This window comes from Amblyomma americanum, chromosome 1 (genome assembly GCF_052857255.1).
Source record: "Amblyomma americanum isolate KBUSLIRL-KWMA chromosome 1, ASM5285725v1, whole genome shotgun sequence".
NCBI lineage: Eukaryota > Metazoa > Arthropoda > Arachnida > Ixodida > Ixodidae > Amblyomma > Amblyomma americanum.
Window position 1 is genome coordinate 103,522,416 of NC_135497.1, and position 12,213 is coordinate 103,534,628.

The 12,213-nt window shown below is 46.3% G+C and overlaps 2 protein-coding genes across 2 annotated transcripts in view; one reads left to right on the forward strand and one right to left on the reverse strand.

Moving 5' to 3' along the window:
- The window catches only part of LOC144113378 (putative rRNA-processing protein EBP2), a 51,531-nt gene that overhangs the window by 23,279 nt on the left and 16,039 nt on the right, over positions 1-12,213 (forward strand). The gene's annotated exons all lie outside the window — the stretch shown is intronic.
- On the reverse strand, positions 174-2,100 carry LOC144116149 (uncharacterized). Its single transcript, XM_077650852.1, has one exon. It carries the CDS (start codon positions 2,098-2,100, stop codon positions 289-291), a length of 1,812 nt encoding a protein of 603 aa, XP_077506978.1. The 3' UTR covers positions 174-288.

Here is a 12,213-nt window from a genome sequence, read left to right on the forward strand (position 1 = left end):
TAGAAATTTCCAGTCTGAAAATGCAATTTTCTAGAACCAGATAAATTGATTGTAATTTATATTTATGCATAGAAATATGTATTTGTTTTAGTATGGTTGCACAAAGCATCTTATAAGCTTTCAAATGCAACAAAAATGCAAATCGGACCAGTAGATCTCAAGATATCATGGGCAAGGGCTGTCAGTGTAGCGAAAAAATCCGTTTTGAGAAATCAAGAAAAGAAGTTTGAGAACCCAGTAACACTTTATTATGGCCAATAACAGCCATGAATCTGCAAGGGTTCATCCCTAGAATGCACCAGGCATGTAGTCAGAGTCTCTTTCAGTTGTGCGCTTTTTCATAGCGCTGCGGAACCTTTCTGCTTGTAGATGCTTTGCATCGGATGTTGCAAGCCAGCGCCGATCCTTCTCAGCTGACCTCTCAATAGCTGCAGTGCCATGATTTACGCTCAGCTGCTGCAGAATAGCTTTGGTGGCATACTCCTTGCCGGCATTGACTCTTGTTACTGGTTCGGCAACAGCTGACTGCACTGCAAACAAAGAGGCCTGTTTGGTCTTGGGCACCAGGGACCAATTGACAGAGTGAAGACTCTCATTTGAGTCCTGCATTTTTCCTCGTTGGCAGCGCTCAAGCAGCTTCCTATCGGAGAGGCGGACAAAAACAGGTTGCAGAGCATCTGCGACATACTTTGGCAAGTTATAGCGATGCTTTGGGGGTGGCTCATTCTTTACCAAAGCCTGGTTGTACTTGCACCAGGATTCCTGGCCTTGAGGGCAGAGACCATGGTTTGTCTCAGCATCCGTTGATGTAACATGGTGGTAAGTGGCAAGCACAGCATTGTGCATTTTCTCGATATCACCCTGGTGTGTTTTCAAAGCCCATCCATAATACATGGTGAGCTTTGTAATGAGCTCGCCAGCCAGCTTTCCTTTGCCGCTGAGGCTTGGTCCGTTTTCTTTTTTTTTATGCACTAGGTTACGTAGTGCTGTCCCCATTCTCTTGCTGACGTGGTTGGTGCAGTCTTCTTTCTGTATCTGCACATATCCGTATGCCTTTGCCTCTTGTAGATTGTTGAAGGCGTGGCTGTCGCCATCACAGAGCATGGTGACATAGCGCAGCCCATACTTTTCAAGTGAGCGGCTGAAAAGAATCCTGGCTGCTTCAACTTCCATTTCACCTGGCTTGCTCGACGTGTTCTTCTGGCATTTGTGTTCCGCTTGCCATGCTTCAAATTCGGGATCGTCCTCCTTCAGACCACAATGGCATCCCAGGCAGAAGTTTGACAAAACAACAAAATCTAGAACATAGCCCGTGAAGAGTTCTATTACTGTTCCAACGCACACATGCGATGAATGGCCCCGTGTGAGCCACGTTCCATCGAACGACACAGCTATGTTTGCTGGGTGATCGAAGTTCAGGTTCTGGTAGGCAAGCTTCACCGCACCAGCACAGTCCCTCATCACTTGTGCGGCAGCGTTTAGAGCAGCAGAAGGGTTCAGCTTGTCCTTCAAGTAACCTTGGCATGTTTTGTAGTGCGTACCCCGCCGGGAAATGTTGAGCGCGGCGAAAATGTCGTTCAATGCGGTCTGCCCGTTTCCTGTGCTTGCAGCCGCACGCGCGGCGAGAACGTTTATTTTGAAGGGGTTGCAGGTCGTGTTCGTGCCTACTCTAGGCGAGCTCCAAGTAGTTTTTACGTGCCCGCAGACTTCACAATTGAGCGGGAGCTTCACAGCAATCCCAAATTCCAGCTCACCTTTTGAAATGTTCACGGAACCGCCGCACACTTTGCACTTCACACATTCGAGCAGCTCATTCACGGAGGTTAGGGCTAGCACCGTGAACGATGTTCCCGACACGGGCGAATCGTTGATCGTTGCTCTCAATAGAGATCGCTTTCGCCGAGTGCCTGAAACTGATGAAAGTTCATGCCGTGCCTCCGTCGCGCGACGCTCTAGCTCCGTTTTATCGGCGTCGGTCAGGAACGGTGTGTCTACACGGACGGCTGTCCTGGCTTCTTCGGTTGTTGCAGCATCTTCCAACGACGCCGCGGCAGGGCTCGTAGTGTCGGCGGTCTCTGATGCTGGTGCATCCGGCGACATTTCGCGTGACTGCGACCGTGGCGGCCGTGATTGCGGTCGTTTTTTCTTTTTTCCAAATGCATGGGCAGTACAGGACTTCCTTTTACCACCAGCCATCGTAGCGCGTCCGAAAAAGCTCTATCCAAATGGCGGACGCAATGCAGTTTTCTTGTATCTTTTTAGCTGACGATTTCTCAACATCCAATAGGGAGGCGCGATTCAGGACACGTGACACGAAAGCGCCAATGCGGCACGAGTATTTTTTATTTTTTACTGGCTTGTTGCACTGCTGTTGCCAGATGCACAGACTGTTTTCTACCGAAAACAGATAGCTGAGAGCTTCGCGTTTCAAACGAGACCAAAATGGTTGCGCTCCGCGGCACGGTTCTTGCGCAGTACGCGTTTGAATTTGACCGTTTTTTGAGTTGTTCTCGCGAGAAAAACTTCCACACAGATGACTTTGAAGAGCAATAAATCGATAAATACTTCATAGAGAGTTGTAATATTTTATGTATGGGTTCTTGAGAATGTCTAGATTCGGAAAAAAAATACTTTGAGAAGTCAATTTTTTTGTCATTTTTCGGCCGCAAACCCCCGTGTCTACCCTTAACCCACATATGCCAAAACTTCAGAAATGAAAAAAAAAATTAAATATTTTACAGTATGAAATGTTTTTTACTTCACGATTCAGAATCATCCTTTTATTGACAGAAGTATTATTCTCAAAACTGACTTTTTAGCCATCCTGCAGTGTGGGATACTAGGAAAATTCGCTACTTGCTACGCATGGTAAAGCTTCAGACACCGCATTTCTCATTATGTGCGGTGGTTTCTTTCTGAGAGTGTGCAAAAATTATTTTTCTTGCAGAATTACAATGTAGTTGGGGGTTTAATTTCAAATATGGCATCCAGAGTAGACTGGCAGATCTTTCCAAATGCACAGAACGCACAAAACTGAACACATACAACACGCCCCTTGCACAGGAAAAGTTTAGACCCTCTTGAACCTATGCTAGTGGGTGCTAGGTTTTACATGATAAACTTTTAGAGTTAATTCTCAAGAAAAGCAGTGTCCTTCTTGTAGGGTGTTGGATGGAGTAGACTCCCTTTAAGACCGCCTCCTAAGACCATGAAGACTGTTCATCTTATCAGAAGTTCATCTAATCAGGACTGCTTCTAAAAATGATGTTCGAGCATGCAGTGTGTCTCCAAATACTTCGTATATCTGAACAAAGCAATGAAATGGTCTTTTAGGAAAAAAATAACTGCAACATAAGCATTCATTGCACTGCTAGTGGTCTGGTACACATTGGTTGACCTAATAAGGCATCTGGCATTGTTGGCTGTTGCCCAGTCTGTTATTTTTTCTTGTGTGTCTGTTGAGAAAATCGTCTGGCTGCTACAAACGCAGACATCTCACTTAAGGGGGGACACGGCTCTTTCGGGCCAGAAATTCGCGAAAAAATCGGTTTTTCAGTTTTGCCATATTCGGATTCATGAGGTCATTCTGCATCTGTCATCGAATTTTTAGAAAGGAAGGATCAGTATTTGCTTCGTAATAGGCATTTAAATATCCGAAGGCGCACGCGTTTAAGGGGGGACGCGGGTCTTTGCGATCAAAAAATGATGAAAAAATCGATTTTTCAATTTTGTCACAGTTGGACGCACGGAATCATTTTCTATCTTATTGCCAAGTTTGGTGGCCTGAAACTGCATATTTTTCGCAAAATCGCTGATTAAAGATGAAATCTCGACAGAACTGCTCGCGAAAAAACATAGCAAAATGTCTATTTTGCGGCGTCTCTCGCGTGAGAACCACCCTTTGCAGCGCTGCAATCTTGGTCTCGTTCAAAAGAAGAAGGCCTGAGCTTTTTTTCCCGCCGAAGCGAATTCCGATCATGATTCGCAGGCAAGAACAAGACTGAAAACAAACAAAGAAATTCAGCCATAGTATTGGCTATATGTGGTCACGTGGCAAAATCAACGTCTCCTATTGGCCGGCGCCATTTTCTTCGGACGCTCTGTGCTTTCATGGGTGACGCCATTTTGAAAATACCACCATGGAGAAACCGTACCGGAAATTCCACAACGTGCACAAATTCGACAAGAAATGAAGAACACGTCGCAGAAATAATGCCGAATAATGTTCATCGCCAGCGATCCCGACCAGCCGCAACGGTGAGCCAGAACATCAACCGGCGGATGAACCGACCTTTGCAACCATTCCGCCGTTCGCCTCGGGTGCGGCACACGTCGTAGCGACATTGGAAAGGGGCGAAGAGCTGGATGATGGTCTCATCGCACAAGCAGCGATTTCAAGAAAAGAGAGTTACGTGCCGGAGCGCGAATCGACGGTCGTGACGGATGCTTTTACGCCAAGTGCGGCGTGTGCCTTCGACACGGAGCAACCCTCGGACTCGGGTGAGATCGGCAATCGGCGGCGGCGGGTTCGAGTCGACACTGCGTTTTTGACCCGTGCTGATCACGAGCAGTTACAGAAGGATTCTGACGATAAAATCGCGAGCCTAACAGTGATTTCTGCTAGCCAGAGGAAGATGCGAACGCTTGAGACAGAATGCACAGCTGACGACCCGCCAGCGTCTGCAGCTACCTACACTATCGTCGATTTGGCGGCGATCAACAAACTGCTCCAAAATACTGTGTGCCGGACTTGCGATGGGGACGTTGCCATCACGAAAAACGGCACGGAGTATGGGATTGCTGTGAAATTGTGCATGGAGTGCCACAATTGTGGAAGTATCGCCAGTGAAAGGAGCTCTCAGCACGCAGACGGCAGTGCGAAGTGCAGGCCGTTTGAAGTGAATATTCTCGCAGCTCGTGCTATGCAGAGCACTGGTAATGGCCAGACTGCCCTCAATGACATTTTTGCAACAATGGGTGTGTCCCATAGGGGTCTACACCATAAGAGTTATCAGGGCTATTTGAAAACTAAGTTGAACCCTGCAGCAACAAGGGCTGCAGAAAAGGTGCTTGCCAGCTGTGCCTTATCAGTGAAGGGTTTATACAAAGAGCTGTGCTTTGACAGCCCTGGAAATGTGGCTGTCTGTTTTTATGGCACGTGGCTGACCAGGGGTCACACATCCCATATAGGTGTGGGCACAGTGATTGAACTCTTTTCTGGTTATGTTTTAGATTATGTGGTTCTGTCCAACTTTTGGGCAGGCTGCACACGTGCACCGCCAAAGGAAGACCCAGAATATGAAATCTGGTTGTCTAATCATGACTGCCAGAAAAATACCTACCGTAAATCGGGGCTCATGGAAGTTGAAGCTGCCGTCACTCTTTTTGAGCGTTCGCTTTCACGTCATGGCCTGCGCTACTCAGTCATGCTTTGTGACGGTGACAGCCGGCCATTCAACGCTATTCAAGAAGCTAGCGTATATGGATACATACCAGTTAGAAAAGAAGACTGTGTTAACCATGTCAAGAAGCGCATGGGGACTGCATTGTGCAACATCCTGAACAAGCACAAAGGCAGAGGTGAATCGCTTAGTGGAAGAGGCCGCCTGACAGGGGACCTCATTGAGAAGCTTTCAAAATATTATAGCTGGGCCCTGAAGTCCAATGTAGGTGATGTGGACAGCATGCAGCAGGCAGTAATGGCTACTTATTACCATGTTACTTCTACAGACATGCTGTCTGATCATAGTCTGTGTCCAAGTGGCCCCGACTCTTGGTGTAAGCACAACGCTGCTGCCGCCAGAGGAGAAACGCCGCCTAGCCACACTTACAATCTCCCTGACAATGTAAAAAAGGCACTGCGCCCGGAGTATGAGCGGCTATCTGATAAGGAGCTGCTGAAACGCTGCCAAAGTGGCAAAACTCAAAATGTGAATGAGTCCTTATACTCTGTTATTTGGTCACTCATTCCTAAGGACAAACATTCCTCATTGTTTGCCGTAGAGTCTGCAGTGGCTGAAGCAGTGATGCGCTTTAATTCTGGAATAAAGCAAGCACCTACAGATATCCTTCAAGAATTGCACTTAGTGGAGAACTGCACCAGCTCTAAGAGAGCAAAAGAAAACGACTCTCGAAGATTGACAAGCGCTGAGAGAAAACGTGAAGCCTCGGACACATTTTTGCAGTCGGCAAAGCGACGCCAGCGACAAAAGCACGATGCAGATTACTTGCCAGGTGCCTTCTAGGCTATTTGTTTTCAAGAATAAAGTATGTTAATGTGTTTACTATGATTCAATGTGTTTACTATGCTTCAATGTGTTGCAATTAGTTTTTTTGTGTTTTTCTGTTTTGTTTTTTTTAGTCACCATACCATCATCATCATCATCATCATCAGCCTTACTACACCCACTGCAGGGCAAAGGCCTCTCCCATGTCTCTCCAATTAACCCTATCCTTTGCCAGCTGCATCCACCCTTTGCCTGCAAACTTCTTAATCTCATCCGCCCATCTAACCTTCTGCCGCCCCCTGCTACGCTTACTTTCTCTTGGAACCCACTCCGTTACCCTTAAAGACCAGCGGTTATCTTGCCTTCGCATTACATGCCCTGCCCAAGCTTATTTCTTTCTCTTGATTTCGACTAGGATGTCATTAACCCGGGTTTGTTCCCTCACCCACTCTGCCCGCTTCCGATCTCTTAACGTTACACCTATCATTTTTCTTTCCATGGCTCGCTGCGTTGTCCTTAATTTAAGCTGAACTCTTTTCGTTAGCCTCCACGTTTCTGCCCCGTAGGTGAGTACCGGCAAGATTATGCTGTTGTACACTTTCCTCTTGAGGGAAATTGGTAAACTGCCACTCATGATCTGCGAGAATTTGCCATATGTGCTCCACCCCATTCTTATCCTTCTAGTTATCTCCCTCTCATGATCCGGATCAGCTGTCACTACCTGCCCTAAGTAGACGTATTCCGGCACAATTTCTAGGCTCTCGCTGCCAATTGTGAACTGTTGTTCCCTTGCTAGGCTGTTGAACATTACCTTGGTTTTCTGCATGTTAATTTTTAGACCCATCGATCTGCTCTGCCTGTCTAACTCATTGATCATGATTTGCAGTTCACCTCCTGAGTGACTCAGCAAGGCAATGTCATCAGCAAATCGCAGATTATTTAGGTATTCTCCATTTATTCTTATTCCCAACTGTTTCCAATTCAGGCCTCGAAATACCTCCTGCAAACATGCGGTGAACAGCATTGGCGAGATCGTGTCTCCTTGCCTGACGCCCTTCCTTATTGGAATTTTATTGCTGACTTTATGGAGGACTATAGTAGCTGTACAGTTGCTTCCAGTATTTTGACATAAGGCTCTTCTACCCCCTGATTATGCAATGCCTGTATGACTGCTGAGGTTTCCACTGAGTCGAATGCTTTCTCGTGCGCAGTAGAAGTAGGCGGTAGGACAGTTTGAAAAGATACCGGGAAGCTATCTCAGGTGACGAAAGATCTGATTAAGAAGCGCCAAAACATGAAGGCATCTAACACTACCGATAGAATAGAACTAACGGAGCTATCACCATACCAACTTCTGACAATGTTTTCTTGGCTTCCATTCAACCGATTTTGACCATGTTTGTGTTGTTTGGAAGCTGACTGTTTGCTGCTTGCAATAAAACCATCAAACATAAGCTTAGGTAGCTGTGAAGTTTTGGAAAACAGTTAGAATATAGCATTGTTTTCTCAGCTTTCTGTATATGAACTTCAAAGAGCTGTAACTTTCGTTCTAGAAGAGATAAAGCAGTAAAACTACTCTTATTGCAAACCTCTATGAGAGTAGAATCTACTGGAATAAAGTTTGGTCAGATGGATGCAGCCAATTTTTTCAAAATGTCAGAAAACTTTGATATATTTTAATTACAAAATAATGGCAGTATTTACAAAAAAATGGAGACCATATTTAAAATCAGGACACTGAAATGCATCAGCCCTGAAGTTTTCGTTTGGCTAATATTAATAATAAAAATTATTTTTCTAAGACCCTTTTTCCCCTTAAGGGGGGACACGGCTCGTTCGGGCCGAAAATTCGCGCAAAAATTGGGTTTTTCAATTTTGTCATATTTGGATTCACGAGGTCATTTTGCACCTGACATCGAATTTTTAGAAAGAAATAGCCAATATTTGCTTAGTATTAGCCATTTAAATTTCTGAAGGCGCACGATTTGCCTTTTAAATTGAGGTCAAATCATGCCTCGCCGTCACTCAGTACCTACGCGCTCCTCCGATGCCGTTTTGATCTCGTTCGAAAGCTCGCGCCTCCAGCTTATTTTTAAAATCGGTAAGCAGCGCTGGGATTTTTCCATTCGCGGACAGAATGACAGCAAAAAAAAAACGTGCGCGCCACGTTGTCATTGGTTAGAAAAGCCATGTGATCAAAATGGCGCTCTGTGATTGGGTAGGCGTCAAATTAGGGTTGTCTGCTCCAGAAGCGCGGCGCCATTTTGAGAGAGTCTGCCGCGCGGCGCGTGTGGATGAAGTATCACTCGTTTCATCGGTTCGGCGCCCGGAAACGGTGAAAACGCAAAAGGCACAAGGAGCCTGGACTATCGCAGCCTCCGCTGAGCGAGGGTCAAAGTGCGGATGGCGCACTGCCAACCGCACCGTGAACGACCGTGAAGCGCGTTGCAGACCCGCGCCGTCAACGACGCATCGCTAGTGCTGTTACCGGCTCCGCTCCCGAGCAAAAACGAAGAAAACGCTGTTTGAATTGACACAGCCTCAGCAGGGCGAAGGTGGAAGTGTTGTTGGAGCGCTGCCAAGCGCATCATGAATGGCCATGAAAGCACGTCACGGACACGCGCCGTCAACAACGATGCATCACCAGTGCCGTCGCTGGCTCCGCTCCCGAGCAAAAACGAAGAAAACGCAATTCGAGTCGACGCTGCAGTTGACCCGCCTCAGCAGGGCGAAAGTCGAAGTGTGGTTGGCACGTTGCCATCTGCGTCGTGAACAACCGCGAAGCGCATCGCGGATCCACGCCGTGGACGACGGCACACCTCCAGTGCCGTCGCCGGCTCTGCTCCTGGGCAAAAACAATGTGCAGCTCGAGTTACGCCAGCCATGTATGCATCGATGGTGGAATTATGAAATTATGACCGATAGCGATGTGGTCGAAACTAGTGCCCGTGAACGGTGATACTTCGTTTTGAATTGACGCTAGCGACAACATGAAAGCGAGCATTTCATCGCGTCTGTTTCTGAGGCTCCACCAAGAAGCAAAAGTTATCCATGGGCATCATTATGATGGCAAAAAGGAGGCAGAGAGATGAAATGCATCCTGATTATGCCCCTGGTACATTCCTATGAGTTTGAAGTTGTTCCTGTCGCATGAAGATGGTTGGAAACGTTTTTTGTCGTTTTCTCAAAACACCAATTTTGACACATTTGCAATAGTGCAGGGATGATATCTCTGGCACAAGGGCAACATTGCTGTTTGCTATCACGGCTCATGGCTGTCTAGAGGTCATTTCTCCCACATAGGCATCGGAGCTGCCATGGAGCTTTTTACGGTCTATGTGCTTGATTATGTTGTATTGTCAAAGTACTGTTTGGGCTGTAAAACTGGCCCAAAGCCTGACAGTGCGGGTTATGCTGAATGGAAAAAAAGCCATCAGTGCCTGAAAAACACTGAAAGTAAAGCCGGGCAGATGGAGGTTGAAGCTGGTCTAATTCTTTTTGAGAGGTTGCTTAAAAGCACTACATGCACTACACAACGATGCTGTGTGATGGAGACAGCAGGACATTCAATGCTATACAGGATGTAAAAGTGTATGGCTTTATTGAAGTCGTGAAAGAGGACTGCGTTAACCAAATTCAGAAAAGAATGGGGACTGCGCTCCGCAACTTGCTACAAAAGCACAAAGCAGACGACAAACGAAGCCTTGGAGGAAAAGGCAAGTTAACTGCAGAACTCATCACCAGACTCAGCATAGGCTCGGCATATATTTAGACGCTATGCAGTGGGCAGTTATGGCGACTTACTACCATATCACCTCAACTGATGGCTGCCCAAACCACAGCCTCTGCCCGACTGGTGAGGGTTCTTGGTGCCACCAAAATGCTGCCAAGGCAAAGGTGAACCTCTGCCCAAGCATCAATACAACCTACCAAGGCATGTTGCAGAAGCTCATTTGCCTGTTACAAAAGCCTGGCTGAGAAGAGCCTACTTGAGAGGTGCCAACGGTACAAGACACAAAATTCAAATGAGAGCTTGAACACTGTTATTTGGAGCCTGATTTCTAAGGAAAAACATTCATCACTGTTCACAGTGCAAACAGCCATTGCTGAAGCAGTACTCTGCTCCAGCACTGGCAGTGAATATACCACAACTGCAATCTTGAACGAGCTGGACATGAACGCCAGCAGCACTGCCTCCAGGAGAGCAAAAGAGAAAGACTTGCGCTGCAGCTCCAGCTCCACTAAGAAGCAAGAGTCAGCTATGGGCATCAGGAAGATGGCAAAAAGGCGACACAGAGATGCCATGCATCCAGATTATGCCCCTGGTGCATTTGTTTGAATTTTAACTTATTACTTTTACATAAACATAGTTGGAAACGCTTTTTCTTATTTTCTCAAAACTACAATTTTGACACATTTCCAATAGTGCAGGGATGATATCTCTGGTTCTAGGTGGACTAGCTTCATAATTCTTTTTTTGTTGGAAAAATGAACTCACCGAGAGTGAAATAAGACTAAAACAAGACCAAATACCAATTAGTATAATTTTAAAACAATGCAATTTGTCTGAGCCTCATATCAAATTTTCCCTGGTATAAAGTTTAATATGCCATATCTTTTGTTCAAATGGGTCTAAAAACGTTCATATTACCTTATTTCACACAGTGGACATTCTAGAGCATGCCTGTATGCTCAACTTCACTGTGGCCTTTACTGTTACATAATTAAATTACCTGCAAGTTTCAAACAAAGATTACGTAATATTTTGAGAACAACTTGTTTCACAGGAAAACTGAGTGCATATTTGAAATCAGCATACTGAAATGCATAAATCAGGTAAGTTTTATGAATATCCATCAAGAAATAAGGAAAATAGTCTTAAGAGGGGTGTCCCCCCTTAACCTTCCGAGATATCCTTCAGTGCCCTCACATTGTTCGAAGAACTACACTAAAGTGTCCAGGCAAGCGTCAGCTGCATCACAGGTCACCAGTAGAGATTCAGGCGCAACATCCATGCTGTTGTCAGCAGCAGTTTCTGATGATAGGTCGAGAACCTTTTCAATTAAAGCTTCCAGTGTGTCAGCCCTGCACGTTTGCCCACCTTCATCAATGCTGCCATACGTACTCATGTCAACGGAGACACCTTTACTCCTCAGTGTAGAAACAATGCTTCTCTCCTCTAAGTTCGCAGTGGAGTCCTCACTCATAGTTTCATTCTGCGCTGAGCAGTCACTAGGCGCCACAATCCCCGCATGGCGGAAGGCATTGGCAATGGTCGCTTAATTAACCTGCTTCCAGGCACTTGTCAGTAAGTGGACAGCACTTAGCAGGTTCACTGTGTACTCTTCACTGGTCTCCATGCAAATTAGCATCCTTTGCAACCGAGAGCGCCAATAGTGCCTCTTCAACCTGCTTATCACTCCCTGGTCCATGGGCTGCAGCTTCGCCGTTGTATTTGCTGGTAGAAATTCCAGACGGATGGCAGAAAGCCCAGTGACGTGACCATGTCCGGGACAGTTATCAACAGCAAACAGAACTTTCCTTTTCTGTCTCTGGAAGTGGTGATCCATCTCCTGAACCCACTGCTCAAAAAGCGCTTGCGTCAACCATGCCTTCGAATTAGCCATGTATGTGACTGTCAGCATTTTTATGTTTTTAAAGCAGCGCGGTGCTTTAGACTTCCCAATCACCAGCAACCTTAGCTTGTCAGTCCCAGACATATTCGCGCCCACGAGGACCATTACCCGAAGCTCGCTGTGCTTTCCCGCCACGCAGTTATCACCAGCAAATGCGAGCGTTTTGTTTGGAAGCAGGTGGTAGAATAGTGCAGTTTCGTCTACACTGCATTTATTTTGAGAGTCATATTCTTCCATGGAGGTCATTCAGCTTGTTCTGCCTCCAATCGCTGTAGGTCATTTTGTCCACTGCACTGGCCTCACCGACAACACAACGAAAGGCCAGTGCATGCCTTCTCCGAAAACGGTCG